At 45.1% G+C, this 20,244-nt stretch overlaps 1 protein-coding gene across 1 annotated transcript in view; it reads right to left on the bottom strand.

The window, feature by feature from the left end:
* Positions 1-2,249: 2,249 nt before the first annotated feature.
* The window catches only part of ARHGEF26 (Rho guanine nucleotide exchange factor 26), a 39,777-nt gene continuing 21,782 nt past the window's right edge, over positions 2,250-20,244 (bottom strand). The window contains 9 exon segments of the mRNA XM_042881265.1: positions 2,250-4,839; positions 5,181-5,285; positions 5,706-5,773; positions 8,753-8,962; positions 12,741-12,895; positions 16,857-16,946; positions 18,386-18,460; positions 18,911-19,040; positions 19,512-19,664. Of these exon segments, the coding sequence (XP_042737199.1) occupies positions 4,697-4,839; positions 5,181-5,285; positions 5,706-5,773; positions 8,753-8,962; positions 12,741-12,895; positions 16,857-16,946; positions 18,386-18,460; positions 18,911-19,040; positions 19,512-19,664 (1,129 nt within the window). The 3' untranslated portion in view covers positions 2,250-4,696.

The following is a 20,244-nucleotide window of genomic DNA, read 5'->3' as shown; positions in this document are numbered from 1 at the left end:
GAGCCGCGAGCTTCGTGCTGTGGGGCAGCGGCGCGAGGGTTCATTTCGGGCGTTCATTTCGCAGCGGCAGACTCGGAGCCGCGATGTCGCGGCCTCGTGCTCGCACAGCTGTGTCTGGCCGCTCGTCTGCTCTCCGTGCGTGGTTCTGCTCTGATGAAGGTCACCGCAGCGGGCCCTTGGAGCAGCGCGGTGCTGGGGGGTGGCAGAGCAGAAGGCCTTAATGCCAGCAGGGAGTTTCTGGTCCTTCTCTCTGAGATCTCAGAGGCTCATCTCAGAACAAGTCAGAACGGTGACTTGTTTACAGGCAATAAAAACACAGGGAGGGTGCTAGGAGGCAGAAACAAAAAGCAACAAACTCTCTGAAAATGTGTTTGTACAAATTAAAGGAAAGCTTTGTGTAAAGGTGAACTGCTTGTTATGATGCCTTCAATTTGAGATGTCTGAGAGCCATGGGGGAATTCAGAGTGGCACGGAAGCCAAAGGCTGTGAGCACTGCAGGCAGGATGGCTGTTCTGGGCACAGCTGCAGGCCTGGTGCCACACCAAACCAAACATTGTGTGGGCTTTTGTTCCAGGTGTGGGAGATGATGGGTCCCAGGCTGGTGCTGCTGCTGTCAGCTGCTTTAGTGGAACCCTCAGTGCTTTTCAGGGGGTGCTGCTTTATCAGGCCAGCAAAAACTCCCCTCTCCAATTTTGTGACTTCTTGTAATCCCTTGTTTGGGCTGCGCACAGGTGGTGCAGTCTCACTGATGAGGCGGCCCAAGTGTAGCCTGATTGTGGTGGCTGCACCTGATCAGGGAGGGCAGAGCTGAAGGGTTACAATTCCCAAATTGTATTTGTAGGAGGGAGAGGAGGTTTAATATCTGTATACCCAGCGTGAGATCAAGAAATGTTCAGATGTTGGTCCAACCAGTTTATTACAGATCTTAATTAGGGAGATGGGGAAGGGGAGGAGAGGCACTGTTACGAGTTAAGGTAATGGGGAAGGGAAGGAGGGCGATAGAAAAGATAGGAAAGAAGAAGTAAGGAGTCTTTATAGGAAGCAAGAGGGAGACAGTCACCAGCATGGAAACAGCATGGTTCATAGTCCAGTCACTGATCTTCAGTAGTGGTGGCTGTTGTTCTGTTGAGGACGACGGTGACCACGGCGATGATGGCACCTTTTCAGTGGTAGTGAAGTGGTCGAGTCAGCTCTCCTTGGAGTGGCAGATTCTGGCTTTGGGATCTCAGTGGAAATTCCTTTGTTCCCATCTTCCTGGCCTTGCCAGCAGATGAGAGGGAGCAGGGAGGCGCCAACTTGTATCTTCACAGGATGCAATGGCATCATCCCCCAGCGTCCCCTAGCAAACAGGAGTTACTTGGTCACAGGCCAGATCTTCCTCCCGAGAACAGTCCTGAGCACTATCTTCTGAAGATAAACAGCTCCGAAGAAATGCTTTCAAATGTAAAATTGTCCACACAGTGATGTTGAGAGACGGGTGTTGCTGTGTGACAATCATCTCCTAGAGTGTTATCAGAAGAAATAGCTCAGAAAGCAAGCTTTGAGCCAGAAAGAAGGATTCATACACCAGGGCAGGAGGCAGGCAGGTGAGGCTGGCCCCGGTGGTCACTGCAGCCCCACACAGGGCGCTGGAGGAGCTCTGTGCTGGGCACCTCTGTGTGCTCCTCTGCAGAGCTCCCTGCAGTGCTGGGTCGGGTGGGAGCTGGTTGTGCTGGGCAGGAGAGGGCTGTGCTGGAGAAGCAGCTGCAGCAAGATGAAGGGAGCTGACTGCTGGGCTGGGCTGCTACTGCTCACAGGTGCAGGTGTGGCCTTAGTTGACACATTACCCTTTGGACACAAAGAGCTGCGTTACGTGTTACAAATTGAAGTACTCTTTCCGCAGTTAGTGTAGCTACATCACAGACTGATACTTTCCATCTCTGCTATGCCGTGAAGCTTTCCTATCCTTCCCTCCTCCCTCAAAGGCACTGCTGGCAGACCAGGCTTTGGAGGCACACAGCAAAGGTAGGCGACTGCTTTCCTACTGTCCTCAGTTCCTTCAGGCAAGTGAACCACAGCCCTGTGTAGCTCTGTGGCTTCTTCCCTTGCTCAGTTGAGCTGTTCTCCCACACCGCTGTGGTTCACTGCTCCAAGTTCACACAGCCACTGCCAGCAGGCAGGGCAGTGCTGGTTCAGACACACAGAACTTCCCTGACATTGGTGCTAATGGCCGGCACTGCAGTGCTCCGTGAACAGAAACTGAGGCTGTATTTTGGTAAGGATTTTATTGATTGTTGTCCTATAAAATCATAACAGTCTTTGATTCCTTAAGAACCGTGTCTGAGAATAAGAAAAAGGCTTTTAAAAAACATTACAGCACTTCTGGAAAAAACAGGTATGAAAAATATATACAGTGTATTAAAAATCTGAATAAAATTAATGCCTGGATTTATACATTCAGTTATGTGTTAAACATCTGCCTGTGTACAATAAATCCTTCGTTAAAATATTAGCAGTACTTCTACTATGTTAAATAAGACTTTGCTCAGTGTACAGTCTGTATCACTGCCATTTGCTCAGTCCGCTTCTTATAAATTAATCCCAAAGGCTGGAAGCTGCTGTCAGCCTGCCAAAGGAAGCATTTCTGTACAAATGTCTTCCTAACAGCTTTTCAATTGTTACAGAGGTACATATTTACAAAGTTATTCACACATCAGCACATTACATTCTATGTAAATCAGTGTCCATAACCTTTTAACCACCACGAGGACTGACAGCATGCCTGCTACCACACACCTTTCTCTCACTTAATGCAGCCTGCTCTGTCAAGAGCCGCTCCATACGGAGGTGGAGATGACTATAATACAAACTGTCACATCTACGTACAGAAAGGAGGAGCTGGAAGTGACTTAAATCTGAGTGCATTCTGTTCACACCATATTAAGTAGTTCTTTTTTTTTCAGTGGAATTCCAAGGCTAAATTGCAGATGCAAAAACAGGCGTTGTGTGAAGTGCAACTGTGAGAGGCCAAGAAGGGTGTGTGTGTGAAGCAGCGCCAGTCAGAGCTCCTCCAGTCCAGGGCTCCCCTCCTGCTCTGGGGTAGGAGAGGACAGAGATGCCCCCTCTGCTTCCACACCTCTCCTTGCTGCTGCCCTGAGTTCCTATGCTGAAGCTGAACAGCTTCGTCAGCCCCATAGGTCTTATTACTGCCCTTCTGCTTTTGCCTGTGGACTCAGGGTGATGCTAACAAATGCTAATGATGATATTCAGTGAACTCCAGTTCGGTGAACTTTTACCTCCACAGAAGGAAAAAACTCATTTCTGCAGCAGAGGAAGAAGGAAGAATTAAAAAAAAGATAGGAAAAAGGACTTCATGTTTACTGTAGGCCCCATCCAGGCAATAACTTGGCAAGAAGATGTAACTCAGCACCTGGGAAAAACTAAAAACAGGCAGATTTCCAGCAGTTACAGTGCTTTAAAACACCAGGAAACAGCCTGAGTGCAGGCATCTCAGCTCTGAACCACAGCACAGGGCTCAGGTTGTTGATGCTAGTGAGAAAAAAACACGTTCCTATGTTATGTGTATGGCTGCTTTTCTACAGCTTGAAATTATTTTTAGTACTAAGTATTAAAAAAAGGGGCTCAATCTTTAAAGGGCCAACTTAGCAAAGAATACTGGAAAAGCAATTGCTGCCACAAAGGCAGCCAGAGCTTGAAGAGCTTTTGGAGTGGAGACACAGGACAGAACAGCCTCTGCATTTGGCACAAACTGGATTCCAAGAAACTCTTCCTAGAGGAACAACGTAAGGCACATAAGGAGGACACTGGTAGAAGGACATCAAAGGGCTCAATCTCTGTATATTATTATTCTTAATGAAAACAAGCTCGAGTCTGATGGTCATGCTAAAAAATGTATCAGAGAATGAGACACTCCATCTTTATTTTGAAAAGCTGGTTCCTCTTGCTTGCTTTCACAATTCCTTTCTGGAGCAGCAGGAAGAGAGCACGAGCTGTATGAGAAACACACAGCACAGCACCACCACACGAGCTCCAGCTGGCTCCCCTGCAGCTCATCAGCTCAGTAACTCACTGTGTCCTACAGAACATGGCTCACCCTGGGCTGCTGCTGGACAGGCAGTCCTTCATCAATTACATGCTGCTTATTGCAGCTCAGGTTAAACAAAGGTTTTGACAACACAGGGAAGTATCCCATTTGACACCTTTTTTGGTTCTGGGAATGTAATACTGCAGTTTTTAGGAGCTGGAACTCTGTTCCCCCACTGTTATGCTCCTGTTCTCCTTCCAGCTCAGTGTATGCATTTATTTGGTGAGCTTCTGGTATTCAGCCTGCTAGAGAGGGGTTTTAAATTTGAAAGAAAGAAAGTGAAAATCATCAAGAAAACAGATGGAGAAAGAATACAAATAGGGATGAGGGAACCAAAGCTGAAAGGGATCTCATTTTAAAAACAAAGAATGGCTGATCTCCACTGCCCAGGAGCCTAATTCTCATAGAAACTGCCATTACTCAAGCCAGGCATCAGTTCATAGCTCTCAAAATGCCAACCAAAAGGGCTATCTGAGTATCAGTGCTGTCACTGTATTTAATGCATCTGTGCCTCACGTCTTCCATGCAAGAGCTGTAGTGTGTGCAGCTGTGCCTCCGCTGACAGCAGTTTAGTGCAAATCCTGCAGCACAATATGAGGATGCAGAAATCATCTACACGTTGGTTTCAAGTCCCAGCAGACGCCCCATGCGCTCCATGTTCTTGTCAATGGTGGCACGACACGTGATTTCCTTGGCACACTCCATGGGAAACCACCCTCTTTCACCATCCCGCAGTCGTTCCCCTTCATACCAACCTGCAAAATGTGAACAAAGAGTGAGAGCCCTTCTCAAGGCCTTTAAAGACACCATGGCAGCACTTTTCAGCGGTGCACAAACCTGGTGCCTGACAGAGTGCCCAAGCTCTACATTTTTAGACAACTCAATTTCACGTCTGTGGATATTTCACATGTCAAAACCACCCAGCCCGTTCCGTCCCCAAGTCTTTTCTGTGGGCTACGACAGGGACGAGATACAAGTGCTGCTTAAACAGAGGCTGTCCTTTGGAAACCTGAACCAAAAGACTCAAGTTTTAATTGGAAGCTAATGAGGAAACAAACTGTCATCTGCAGCGCTGACAGGTGGTTGCACTACTCACCATCATTTACTTTTTGATAAACCAAAACAACATCAGCAACTTGAAGAGACAGCTCGTCTGACTGCTTTGCTGTGTAAGTTCTGATGATCTCTACCTGTGTCAAAGCTGTGGAAGAAAAGAAGCTGAGGTACACAATTCCTGTAACAAATCTCCTGTGAAGCTGTGTACGTCCTTAACTTAGAATGTTCTCCCAACTCCAAAAAACCAAAACCCAAAGGCAGCAGCAAGCGGCTTCCTCACCACACAACAAACTGACTGAACACACGGGATGGGGCTGTGCTCTTCTGTTAACAGACTGGAACAGCTCACCAAACACTGATGAACAAACAGAAACCACAGAGCAAAACAGAATTTGAAGAAGTGCCTGTGGGCAAGGAAGGGATGGCAACTCCACATGTACTGCAGTAACAGAGCCCAGGAAAAGCAGGGGTCTGTACAGCATCCATGTACTGAAGGCACCACTAAGGGGCAGTGCATTTCCAGTCCCACGTCTCAGTGCTCACTGCTGCTGGTAGCTGAACTTACTGGTTCTGTCTGTGCTCTGCCTGTCTCTGTCTTGTCCAAGCACTGTAATCCAGCGAGCTCTTTCACTCCTGCAAAGAGCAAAACCAAGATGATGATTATATCATATATGTAATGCACCTCATGTTTGAAGCATCTGACAAACATAATAAAGCTGTTCTAATACAAGTATCCACAGCAAGGCTTAGCAGCACAGTGTACTTAGAATGAAAAAGCAAGAGTCAGGAAAACAAGTTCTCCATGCACACACAGGGCACGTTTATGTTTCCAGATGCGCTGATGTGGGAAATTTGAGAGACAACTCAAATCAAGTCCTGAGTGGAGGCCTGAACACATCACTGGGCTTCGGATTGTCCATCAGCATTTCTGAGGACAGCAGAAAGAATTATTGAGATTCTAAGCATCGTGCCACATATAACAACAAGTGCAAATTACTACAGCTCAGCTCGAGTAGAAGATGCAGAAAACCAGAGAGGAAAATAAAGCTAATCCTCACCCCAGGTAACCGCCAAGCTAAAAACCTACTCACTCTAGCTTTGAATTTTGGCAAACAAGGGTGTGAATTCCATTTCAGTAAATTGGTTTTATCTCATGTTTGTTGAAGGGCTTTGCTGTCAGTACAGGTTAGAATAACATGAGGGAGCTGCAGGGCTGAAGGACTTTTGTTGCTGCCACTGGTTTTAACTCAAAATAATGAACATCTGCCTTCCCTCGAAGCCTGATCTTTTCACAAAACATCTGAGGACACACTGAACTTGTTTCAACCAAAACGTGAAGGAGCATACAGTGTTTTGCATATGCTTAATTTTGTTCTTCGCTTTAGAAGCATGTTACAGATTCACATTTTCTTAACACAAGAATTGCATTTTCTTTCAGACAGATGACAAAAATGGGGTAATTTCAGACTGCCTTCCAGTCCAAATATTCCATTCTTCATACATCTGAGCAGCATTTGCTTTATGGAAATACGCCCTCTGGGGTCCCCCTCTCCCCGGAATTGAATGAAAAATCCAGTCAAGAAAACACCTCTTCTATCTTTCAGCCCATCTAGGAAAGCCTCTACTTTTACACATGAACTTCCGTAGCTTTTAATGTATTTTTACTTCTTCATAAGAAGACAATCTGGAAAACAAAAATAAAAACATGCCAGCCCCAGTGGATAATCTCCTGCTAAACAACCATTCCACTACAAGGAACGCCTGCAGCAGCAGCAGCACCTGCATGTGGGAGGAGTGCCCTGAGGACGGGCGCAGGACGCAGGGTGTGAGCCAGCGCCGCTGTGAAACCGTCCTGCACAGCTCCTGCCCACAGCTCCTGCTTCCCCCTGGAGCCTCCGGCTGCTCCAAGTGGCAGAACGTGAGCACACAGCACCACAAATCTGAGCTGTTCAACGTGCAAAGCTGTGTTCAGTGAGCACTGCAGCCCGGCCTCAGCTGCACACTGCCTGCCTGTCCTACACCCAGGGTTTGTCTGCGACCTGCGTATGCAGTTCACAATAATCTATAAAAAGACAGCTTTCAAATCAAGTAATTATTGTCAGAATTCTTCCTCTTAATGACAATCTGCTAGACTGCTATTTATACCACAAGCCACATATAGCAAAGCAGTAACAAATCTGTAGAACAAAATGTCTTCTTATAAGAAGACCAGACAACTAAAAATGCGCCTCATTTTTCCCCAATAAGAAAGCGTTTCCAAACAAGTCTGAATCATCTGCTTACTTTAGAATGAGATCTTTAATAGATATCATTAATGATCTGTAGCTTCTTTCAGGGTTATTCTAAACTCCGAAGGCAAACCTAAAATGCAAATGTTTCCAGGCTGGGCTCCGTCTGGAGCATTCTGTGCTCTGTGCCTTCTGTCCTGCCTCCAGCTCCCACCAAACAGATGGGATCTTTCACTTTTGTAAGGCTGTGTGAAAGTTAATGGCACCACAGAGGAACGAGTGCCTCTTGGGGACTCGCACCCGAAAGAACAAGATGCTGCTTGTTGTTCTGTTCAAAAGCAGGACACCCTCCAGAACCGCTTCAGGAGAACAAGGACCACCTCTATCCCAGCACAGCTCCGCAGCTTCCCCAGGCGATGCCCAACTCCTCCTCCCAGTCACTGCTGTGCCGTTCCCACTCCCACACCATCCAACCATTGTTACAACTGTGCACAAACCACAGCTGCAGGACAGCAGCACGCAGCCTTCACACCCCATGTCTGCCTGCTACCACGCCTCAGGATGAGCTGTGCTGTGCTATAAATGCCACGCTGCTCAAACAACCATTAGGATACGCTGCTTGGGAGAAACCAGTACAGAGGAAGTATCAGAGCAGTCCTGAAGGAGTCTGCAGTGAGATTTTTCAAGGCTGTCCTATAAAGACCCACAAAAAGGAAATCTTCCTGCCCAGCACACAGAAGGCAGCATTTCCCTGCCAGTCAGCTGCTGTGCTGCAGGGTGAGATGGGAGCAGTGCTGGAGAGGGCTGGAACTCAGCCCACCACTGCAGTGCTCCTCGCAGAGCACACGTCAGGAATGCACCCTGCTGTCTTTCAGCCCTGAGCCACCTGCAGGACAGCTGTGCATGTAAGCAGGCTGCAGAATGCACGATACATGCAGTGCTTTCAACTGCAGTGCACGAGCTGCTACTCTGGTTTCCTTTAGGCACTTGCCCTCAGGGCACAACTACAGGAAGGCTCTGTGTTCACAGGCAACTTCCAGCTCTCAGAAGAACATTTGTCAAAGAGTGTTTGAACAAATGTACTTATAGATACCTGAGCCACATTTGCATTTCAAATGGAATTAGAATAATCTCAAGCTGGAAACACAAACATTGCGGATCCCAGCACCCAGACCCACAAAGGAGCACCCAACTCCAGACTGTATCCAAGAGCTCCAGCAGCTTGTGGCCATGCCACTGCCCTGTGATGAAGAACCTGATGTGGCTGCAAGCTGCCATGAGGCCTTCCCTAAGGGAAGTGAAAAGCTACTGCAGAGAAGCTCAGAGAGGTACATGGCTTCCTCCAGTATTTTAACATTTTATTCTGCTATTTGCTGTTACTTACTGAGTTTCTGTTCCCAAAAGCAGCTCCACCTTCTCTCCTGCATGGTTACTGAGGACGGACAGCCTGAAGAGGTGAACTGGGGAGCTCTGCCGTGAGTACAGCATGGCTGAAGTGTTCTTCATGGGAGAAGAGGTCAGGTCCTCACTGTCACACTGCTGGACCACCAGCTGATCCCTTAAGGAATAATCTGTGACGTTGTAACTCTCCTCACTGCAGAACAATTAAAACAAAAACAAAAGCCACAAGTTCAGTGTCAGCTTCCACTAGGTGCCTCTGGAAGCAAATCCAGTATAGAATCTGCTTTAACCACGCTGAATGGCACAATTCTGACATTTTGTATCTTCATCTTTTCTGCACATTTCTTTCTGAAACTACCAGCTTCCCACAGCCTGCAGTGCATTGCTCCATATGCTCAACTTACTCCACTAAACCAGAAATGAGGCACAGCAATTGTGTTCTTATGCATTTCCTTCTGTACCTCCAAGTGAATCACAGACCTTCGTATTAGAATACATAAGAAAAAAATACACTTTCCTCTTCCTTGTGCCCACAGAGATATGGATAGGCAAACTGCTTCCCAATAGAGCACTATCAACCTTTAAAACATAGGATCATCTTGTCCATCTGCAGGTGTAAGGTGCTAAAATCTACTTTGCATTGTTCTGAAACTAATGACATAGCATCATCCAAGTGTGACTTCTAAAAAGAGGCAAAGAATCACAGAATCGTAAGGGCTGGAAAAGACCTCTGAGATCCTCAAGCCCAACCCCAACCCAGTGCCACCATGCCCTCCAACACTGGCAAAATTCCTTCAGCTAAGTTTAATCACTGTTAGCATTACAACTTTTGTGACAAAATAATTCCCGGCAGCTTGGAAAAAAACCATGGTTTTTCAAGCAGCTGTGAACAGCTAACATTCCCAAACAGAATTTAACCTTCAGGTGATTTCCAGTGTATGAAGTCCAGCTGCATTCCACTGTCAAGATAAACCTCAGAAGCTGACAAGCCATCGAATGCTGAAAGCAGATGAGATTTGAGAGGTTTTCTTAGAGGGTCACAAAAAGCAGAATTTTCAATAAATGTGAACTCAGACTCAAATACAAGCCTGCAGTCTTGTGCAGCACTCAGGATGCTGCAGGTAAGTTTTCTGAACACTCAGTAAGGCGGTTTTACTTCAGCTGTATGTAACAAAGCTTCATTAATTGTGAGGTTCTCCTGAACTCACAGGATGCAGAGCAAGCTCACTGACAGCTCTGGGTATCAGTAACTGAGGGACACAAAGCAGATCTCCATGATCCCAGAAGGGCATACTGAAAAAAGGAGGTATCTGACCATGGGTAGAGTTGTAGGCCAGCCGTGTCCTGTTTTTAGCAAAGCACTGTTACAGTGTAAGCTTACAAATCCCCCAGAAGAGAATTGCCTCTGCTGGCCAACCTCCCCCCCAGGGGCACTTGTGAAGTGACCACTCTTCTGAGGAAGCTCCGTGTGCCTGACAGCAGACAAATCCACATCCACAGCCTGCAGTTACACTCATCAGCTGTGCAGGAGAGATGTAAGCACGGTCCTTCTTATCCATCCGTGTTAGGGGTATAGAAGGAGAAGAAAGACGAAAACTCATTATGATAGAAATGCATACAAACATGGCAGTATTGTGCACGAAGTAAATATCCTCCATCTCAGCAAGGCACTGGTGTCACCATGCTCTGTGGAACATGGAAGAATTTCTTCACTAGCTCAGAGAAAGCCATTTCCCAGATATGGCACCAGTAAGAAGAGCCACTGTGCAGTCCATGTGCATCTCAGGGCAGACTGAAAGAACTCAAGATGTGAACTACACTGCCTGCTATTCTGCTACTTACTGTGTTGCAGTATTACCTTCAAATCCAATGTCAACGCACACCGTTGGTTTAAGGGACCCTGTAATGGGAGTCATGGCCACAGCAGTGGCAATTTGCAGTTCAGCAATGAAGTTGAGGAGAAAAAAGAAAAACTGAGAGCTGAGCAGTATGGAAATGCATGCTTTGTTCTCCAGAATCGACGTGACAGGTCCACAACATCACTCACACGTCCCTTCTGTGCTTTTCTCAATGGTACTGAGTATCACTCAGCCACTGTTTGCCTGACCTGGTCAAAGTGTGGTGGAACAACTGCCTGTGCTGGTGCTTCAATTTCAAACAAAAGGTCAGACTGTAGCTCAGGATGGCAACCATTAATAAAGCATCATTAGATTTAAGGACAAGAACCCCGGTGCATCCTAAGTACACCCCAACAAACTCTTTGTATTTGCTCAGCTAAAATGTACTACTTCTCATTACAAAAAGGCTTCTGGAGTGCTAGTTCCCTTGGTATTCAAGGTGCAGTTCATCCAGTGACAATTCTGACATGTGCAAACTGTTTCTAAAATGCAGATGGGCAGAACACAGCCGTATCTCACTGGTCAGGCAGCTCCTCACAATGCCACTGGGCACGGCCACCACCACAGTGCTGTGGGAAGAGGAGCTCTGGGCCATCCCAGCACGCACAAGTTTCTGCATATATGGCAAACTGCTCACACAGACAGCTGAACTTTGGGGAAAGGATGAAGCAGCATGATTGCAGCACTAAGTAATTAGTATTTTTAGCACAGTAGAGTGATTTGGTTGTGCAACAACAATCTTTTGAGAAAGCAATTGCTGCAGTAGAAATACAAATATCTGAACTCGGCTAGCAACAAATATTTCTGTCCACTGCTGCAGTGTCCATGGTAACACTGGGGGAAGGAGAGCAGCTCACCAAAGCTCAAACGTTATTAATGACCAGATTCACTCGGGTAAGTGCATGCTTCATGCCCAGAGGACTGGGAGGTTCACACACAAACTCTCTTCAATTCTGGTGTGCTCAGGGGGTGTTGTTCAATTGACCAGATCAAGCTGATTGTTAAGTTTGCTTTAATTTTGGTTTCTGGGCCCATTCAGGACGTTTCGATTCCAGCATTTGGAAGACATCATAAATCAAAAGCCCCAAAGCTTTAATAAGATGCATTGTTATAAAAACCTGCGTTATAATCTGGACAACCAGCCACTAAACAACATAACAACACGGATAATAAACTCATCCTCGTTTTCCTAACTCAGACATTTACTTAGCTACCAACACAGCCACACAACAACAGCAGGCCCATGAGAAAAACACAGCTTAAGAAATGAGAGAGGGCTCTGGTGAGCAGCCAGAGGTGGAACAAGGGGCCTTGGAGGGAACGTTCCAGCAGGACCTCGATCAGCACTGAATCTCAGGGTCACGGTCACAGCATTAAGAGCTGGGGACAACTCCACTGATTTTCCTCCTCACTTGCACAGCGGTGTTTTGAGTTCAATATATTTTCCTCCATTTTGGAATATTCACATTTTCTTCGCTAATTTTATATTCTAGCTCACTCCTCCTAAGTTCTGATTAAAATTATGATTTGAAGTTTCACAGAACAGCATCTCTTACAAACAGCTGGAATTTGGCTCAACTGATCAACGCAAATCCAAAATCATCCTTCCAAAGAGTTTTCAGCCTCAGGAAGGTTTGTCTATCAAGTATTATTTAACAGCAACATCAGAGGATGCAAATTCCATTAGATTATTCTAAGTCTCCCCTCAAATCCAGTGATAAAAGTTTAACTGGGGACCACTGGAAGCATCTTCCTGTAAACCTGTCTCAAAGTAATTCCTGTAACTGTATAAACAGTTTCACAAATTTTGACTAATTAACACGTTTAATCCACATTTTGTACCAGGCCCCTTCAAACCTCGTTCAGTTTTCCAATTAGCAAATGGCTAGAAAATACAGAGCAATTCTGTGCATGCAATCACGTTTGCCCTTCCCACGGCAGGAAATGCTGGTTTCATTTCCCTTGGGATGAGGCACACAGCAGTCACAACAACTCACAACACAGCTTCATGCTGGATGGCCTCTGTGTGCCGCAAGAGCCGAACACGAGATTTTGTATTGGTGAAGCTCTTACCTCTTCTTCTTGGTGATGATGAGGACATCATTGAAGAGGAAGAAGTACACCTGCTGTTTAGAAGTCCTTTTAGAGAAAAGTCCCGTGTCTTCTACATAGGCTGTTAACTCTCCCCTTTTCACTAACCATCGTGAAGAAGAAACCAATGGAAATGGCTAAAAATCAAGAAAATAACATTTTAATATTCTAAAAATAGGTTTTTTCCCCCCTCCTTTTTTTAAGATCAGGAAACAAATATTCAGAAAAAAACCCACTTGAATAAACTCGAAGTGCAGAGATGAGGAGTACAGGTTTTAAAGTATCCACAAGTAAGAGCCTGCAAATGCTTGAAAATTCTCATATTCCTAACCTAATGGCTCACCCATGATCAAAATGAGCTCCCGACCACTCACACTTCGGGGTGGAAATGATGCCCTAAGGAGAGGAAAACTGCTTGTCTGGTGCTGGCAGCAGCCCATTCCCTCAGGAGCACATGGACATGGATGGGACACAATCAGGGCTGGCTGTCCCCGACTGCTGGCAGGAGCTGGGCTGCCCATGGTGCTCAGCTCCTCACAGTGCTGAGGGCTGCTCCAGCAGGGTGCTGCTTCTGCCCCTTGACGAGCCCAGCAGTGTAGCTGGTTCCCTTGAAACCATTACACATCATTACAGATTAAGGAAACCTCCAACTTCTTTAGTTTTGCCTCAGACTGATTTGTATCTTCACACATCCAGAAGAGACCACAGTAACTGCTCACCTGGATTTGGTCCCCCATGCAGACATTCACTGGAGCACCACTTGTGCTATACTGCAGATGTACAGCAGTGATATATGATAAATATATGTATAACCTGCCATTATTTCAGTGAGTACTTTCTTAGAAAGGGCAGGCAGGCACTGGCACAGGCTGCCCTGGGAAGTGGTGCAGTGACCGTCCTGATGGTGTTTAAGGAAGGGCAGATGTGGTTCTTGGGGACACGGCTGGGGCAGTACTGGGATACATGGGTGGCTGAACTGGATGATCGTAAGAAATCTTCTCCAAGCCTGGTGATTCTGTGATTCCATATTCTCCAATTTGAAAATGCAGGATTTGATTTGAACCCATTCTTCCTAAGTAGATTTTTACCCAAGTCTCCATCTCTGTTAGTGAGTCAGACAACCTTATTAGAAATCGCTGTCATTTTGAGTTCATTCACTGACACTGCTGCTCATCTCACATCTGTGGCCAACATCAATCCAACTTATAAAGTGACAGTCCTTGGAGAAAGTGATAGAAACACCTCAATTAACCACACAGTTTACAAAGGCTCAATTTAGCTCACTACTCTGATATGGCAACGCAGAAGAGCTGCCAAATTTCATCTCTATAATCTAAGTAATTTCTAAGTTCATAAAAGCATTTAACTGAAAAAAAAAAAAAGCCTTACGCCGAATCAAAGCTCTGCAGCTTCAGTACATTTTTGTAAGCAGGCAGCTTCACATATTTACCCTTCCTGAAATGTAGCAGCAGTTCCCTGAGATGATAATAAATGTGAAACATCAGACCAGAGGTTACACCACCTCCTAGGGGACTTCACAAAATCAAAAGGCTGGGCTGTGGGTCCAGAAATGACAGAGCAGTTTGGTTCTTGGACTCAAGCTTTTGCAGAAAATTCCTTTCCTGGCACTAAAACCCCCCAAAAAAACCCACATCTGAATCTTCATTAAAAATACAGAGCCTACAGATGAGCCACGTACAGAAGTGATGTAGATTTTAACAGCTTCTCTTGTACTCCCATGTAATGCTCTACAATCACAGCAAAGAAAATAAGAATTACAAAATGCATACAAAATGTATGAGAAAAGAACAGAAATAGTTTACCTGATCTATGATGGTTATGGAATAGAACTATCACGACTGTCCTTCAGATAAAGCTATTTTAAAGATTTCTAGAGCATGAACTACAAAGCTCTCTAATCTCTACTTCAAATGAGTTCATCAGATCTTCCTAGTCAACTGTATTCCAGAGGCATCTTGTGCTTACTTTAATATTAATTTTCCCTTAATTGACAAAAGAGTACGACGTGTACATCATCTGCTCTCTGTGTAAAGTAAGCCATCAGAACTTAACATGTATTGGAACTTGGCCAAAACAATCCAGCAAGCATTCCAGCTGGCACTGCTCAAACAGAAGGAGTGTAAACCACTAAGTGGTCGTATTAACAGGCGTGGAGGGAAAAAGTATTGCATAAAGAATACAGAAAAAGAAAATAAAGTTCTATTATTGTCATGAAATCACTGAGAGCTGCCAGTCCCAGCATGCCCACTGCAAGGATCACGCAGGGCCTGTTCCTGCTGCAAGGTCAGATCCATATCCTGATCCCCTGCCAACAGAAAAATAACGGGCACTGAAGATCTGCTGGGTGCTTCTGTGGGTCAGAAAACTGGGAAGGAACGTGGGAAGCCGATCACCCAAACTTGTCAAACTATTTAAAACTCTATTTTAGATTATCCAAATACCTGAGGCTGTTATCACCAGGGCTAGCAGATGCTGTGATGTCACTCAGGAGACGTTTCCTTTATTCTTGTTACATAAATGTTATTAGTATGTAAATAGAAATACTGCAGACAATGTGAGAAATACCTTTTTGGAGATAGGATTTACTCAGAACAAGACTGACCACTTGAAGACATAAATCCATATTTCACATCTGATGACAAATACCAACCAAAACCTTCTCTCAAAACTATACTGGTTACGTAGTGAGACACAAATCACAGAAATGGTAATTTAACAGTGAATGAACAATGAATTAAACAAAGAAGGCTCAATGTACTTCAAGAAGTTTTTTGTACGTACAACAAAACCCCACCAACCGTTGTTATTCCTGCTACAGATTTCACCCTACTGCAATCTGGATGTTCAAATAGTGTTAGGACCCTTTCTTGGGCTAACAGCCGCTGGTTGGTGCAGCTCCTGGGTGAAATCTCCTGGTGTCAGTACAGCAGTGCTGTCAGTACAGACGCAGCAGCCGCCTGCGTGGCGCATCAGTGAGCAGCAGGGCAGGCACAAGGGCAGCTCACACACCTGCTCTGCAGCATTAACTCCCACCTCGACAGAAACGGGGTGCTGAACTTTACCCCTCATTCTCAGAGCTGGGGTGCTAAAACTCAACCAAGGAATTGTTTTATTTCAGCTGCAGTAGATAAACAGGTGTCCTTTTCTGCTGCTGAACTGACGTGGAGAGCAAGTAACACTTCATCAAACAGGTATTAAAAAACCCTTTTTGCTGTAACATATGCTGACTCACTCTTATTAGAGAGATGTTTTTTTCCTCAGCTGAAGTCTGAAACCTATGCAAAATTTCAGAGCTGCCCACAGTTCATGGCAGTGCCCACCCATGTGTAAGGAAAGGCATCAGAAGTCATTCACACACTGCCTCACAATGTGCTCAAGAGAGAAATCCAATTGCTTTGCCATGCAATGCTTCCCCCCAGAAATGTTTCCTTTTCTCAGATCAGTCAATTCATGTGTGAGCTATACAGGTTCCATGACATGGCTGCCACTGCAGCAGAGAACTGCGATGCTTCTCAGAAATGATGCTGAGCATTTCTCTGATTTTCTTTATGTGAGAGAAAAGACAGAGAAAGTTAACTCAAAACCTGACAGTCCTCAAGAAAACCAGTGATGAGAAGGACACAGGCAGAGCAAAGCATGGCACCATGCAGTACTTGTGACAAAACCGTCTTGCACATCTTTGTAAAAGACATGAAACAGCGTAATGTCATATTAGGCACTCCACCAGGGACAGGCTTTCATCCACACAGGTAGACCAAAGCCTGGGCATACATTCTTCAGTAATTAATGCTACTTTATTCTTAAAAAAAGAAGTTCTTCTACTCTATTTCCCTATAAAGTCTCACCTCAAAGCTTCACAGACCTTGCTAAAGGGGCAGCAGTCCTCAGTTACTCAAGTTTCCAGAGCTTCAGCTACCTTAGAATATGAATTTGTCTTCCCATTAACTGAGAAGTCACGTCAGAACTACAGCCTGTCCTAATTTACTTTGTGCATTTGGTAATGAAGCTACCAAAACTTAACACGCAGTCAAAGCTCCTCCTGTGCTAAATGATTCTGGTTCCTTGATTTAATCATACCTTGATTTTAAATTCCAGCTGGGAGTTAATCGTGTACATCATTTCTGTCCTTTCCATTTTCCGAGCACCTTCATTGCACAAACGCACCAACTGAAAAACAAGACATCTGCTGAGCGCGTTTCACGTCCTCACAATCTGTAGTACCAGTAACTCTTGTTCCTTGATCCAACACACTTCTGTGGAAGCATTTACAAAGGATCTGACATTTTCACAATGCTTTCAAGATCCGAACGAATGCACCAGAGTGACCTGGTCAGAGCTGAGAGCTGGTTCTGCTCTGGGAGCAGACTGGACAACTTCCTGAGGCCCCTCTCAACCCACACCACTCCACGATGCTATGATTACTATTTCTTCTTCAGCACAGCCCTCATGGTACAAAGCTACAGCCAGAAGACCTGACTGAGAAGGGTTACACTCACTGATCTACATGAGCACCCAGCCCCACAGAACCCATCCTTCCAGCCTGACAATCCGTGCTGCACACTGACGGCTATCACACGCATGCAGCTCCTTCATAGAAGGAAGTCCCAATACAAATACTGCAGTGCCACCTTGCTGAACTCAGGGGCTGGCAGCCCTGCCCACAGTAGGGGCACTGAAACTAGATGATCTTTAAGGTCCTTTTCAACCTTGGCCTTTCTATGATTCTATGAAACTTCCCCAGGGACGGCTTCACTGCAGCTGACATTCAGGACACAATCTCAAAGCACACACCACAGCCCTGCTGAAGCCTGCACACCAGGGAAGAGGCATGCACCCACAGGTGCAGTCAGAAGGGCATCCAATCACATTCCCTTTAACTCCACAAATACCATGCAGGATTTCCTTCAGTTAATGAGCCTTTTCTTCTTTTAGAAATCACTTTACAAATCATTTACTGCTCCTATGGAAAAAGTAATTGTGTTGGCAACAGTACAGTGTTCCTGAGTTTAGGATATTTTCCTAAGTAAGAGAAAGACAATAATTTAGCCAAGAGAAAGGCCACTATGGACTGATTTTGATTAAGACAATGTAGAGCTTTTATATCCTTTGCTGCTCTCCCTTACACAGGAATATTCAAGGCCCAAAGCAATATGTAGGCCTGAAAGGTTATTTTTAAGCAATGTCAATAATCACATTTAATGACAGTCTGTGATGCGCTATGGCTTCTGAAACAGATCTTGCAGGCAAAAAATAGCCCTGAAATTCTTAATTTTCTTTTCATACCACAATGCCCTGCTTGACAGTCTTCTATTTCCAGAATATGCCTATCTGCAGCTATCTAGAACATGTATACACATATTTTAAACAGATGAATTGGAATTTCTCACTAATTAAAAAAAAATAATAATCAGCTTGCTTAGTTTCACATAAAACAAACTGGAATTTGTTGTAAGTGCTGTCAAAATCTCCAACCAATATGCATGGAAATGGACTTGCACTCTTCTACCTTTGATTCTTGGCAAACATCTGACAGCAGCAGACACCCTGAGCGTGCAGTAAAAGCAGACAGGCTTAAGCACAGACTTTTTCTGCACTACAGGACATACCTTGCTCACTTCCTTCAGAGCCTGCTTGCAGTTCTCATATTTCGGTGAATCTTTAGGAGTTTTCTGACAAATAGTCTGAAAGAAAACATCCATTACTGCACAGAACTAAAAAGCACAGACTGTAACAAATACAGAAATTTACATACACATTAATGGTAATCAAAGAGCTGAAGAACCAGCTGTGAACTTACAGATAAATGAGAGAACACTATGGACTTACAGATAAATGAAATGACGCTAATTGATTGATTTTAATCCTAACAGTCTGTGTAGCTTCTGTGCCAAGTTATTCCTCCTTGGTTTCAGAATCAATTCTACTATAGAACCTTTCTGATTGGACTTCTAAATATTTAATGTTTGACTGCATAACCAAATAAATGCTACTGCACGTCATGCTAAGCAGCCCTGTCGATACTTACAGCCCTGTGCCTCGTACAAGCAATGGGATCAGCCAGGAATCGAACATAAAGGAGAGCTAACATTAAGAGAACACATAAAGGAAAAAAAGAAAAGCAACATTCTCACATCCATCAGCAATGGAAGACGAGTAACTCTCTGCATAGGGAGAATGAGGAAGGAGATCATCGGTAAATTCCTGCAGTCTTCATGGGACTCAATGCGTGACAACACCTCTTTAAATGCTGGATTTGTAGCTCTGGTGAGGAAAAGGGAGGGGAACTTAACAGTGTTTTACCCAGGAATTGTGAAAGTTGGCAGATTTCAGAAATAGGGGAGATGCAGTTTGAAAGATCTGCATCACAGCCTTCAGTGTTATTTGCTTAGATATGCATGACCAGTACTGACATTCAGAGAGCTCATTTTCTCCCACAGGAGAACATGAGTGCAAACAGACTCACAGGTAACAGAAGCAAAGCACAGCTTTGGTAAATTCACAAACCTGCACTTACCAGCAAACAGGCAATGTGACACACAGCCACAACCAGGACTGCACCATGCAGCCCGGCGCGTTTCCACCCCCAGGGACTTCAAAGGCCCTTCAGCAGGAAGGAACACCAAGCATGTGAGGACATGCTGTGAGCCCCAGGCCTCGCACCAAGTACCACAGCCTTTGCCTCCTACTATGAAGGGAGTGATTTTGCAATCATATTTTAAAATTAGCTCTTACAGCAATTTCTGAAGCGTTCGCTGCTGATAGACTTCATTAGTGCAGTATTTTACATAAGGATCAAACGTGGAGGAAGAATGCTTTTCCACAATATCACTAATATCGTCAATGAAGATGTTGTTCTGATGCCTTGCTTCAAGCTCTTTGAAGAACCTGTGAAAAAAGGAAAGAAACCACTCATTTTACAAAAGCAACAGCACTTCCTTGCAGCATTTTACACTTCAACTGACACAACCCGTGGCTTTTATAACCTAATGACAATTTGAATAGTTTGTGCAAGGGTGAGGTCATCCCTCCTTCTGGCAGAGCAGCGTGGGAAGCCTTTCGCTGATGTCGGGGCGGTGGGTGTCAGCTGGCACAGCTCCCCCAGCACCACCCCCCAGCTGCTGCCAAATCCACCCAGGCCCACACAGTGTGGTTGGACGGGAATTTCCAGAAACGGGGTTGAAAAAGAAATGGAACAACTTCAAGCACAGCATTAAATCACCATTTCCTCCTGTAATAAGGGAAGTACAATACCAGAATAAGTCCAAGTAAATAGAGTGTGAACTGCTAAACGAATCACAAAAACAGCTCACTGTACGTGACTGTCTTATCTGCTTCAGTCTACCATTAACCCCAAACACAGGATGGAAACAAAGAGGAAACAAAGCAAACTCTTCTTCCCTGCTGCTCATCCTCTATTCCAAGTCAGAGCCCCTTTGACCTCTAAGAGCTTTTCACTCCTTCTTGC

The sequence above is a fragment of the Lagopus leucura genome, unplaced genomic scaffold (genome assembly GCF_019238085.1).
Source record: "Lagopus leucura isolate 7727_CA_CO unplaced genomic scaffold, USGS_WTPT01 Super-Scaffold_100029, whole genome shotgun sequence".
NCBI lineage: Eukaryota > Metazoa > Chordata > Aves > Galliformes > Phasianidae > Lagopus > Lagopus leucura.
This window is presented reverse-complemented; position numbering and strand designations above follow the sequence as displayed.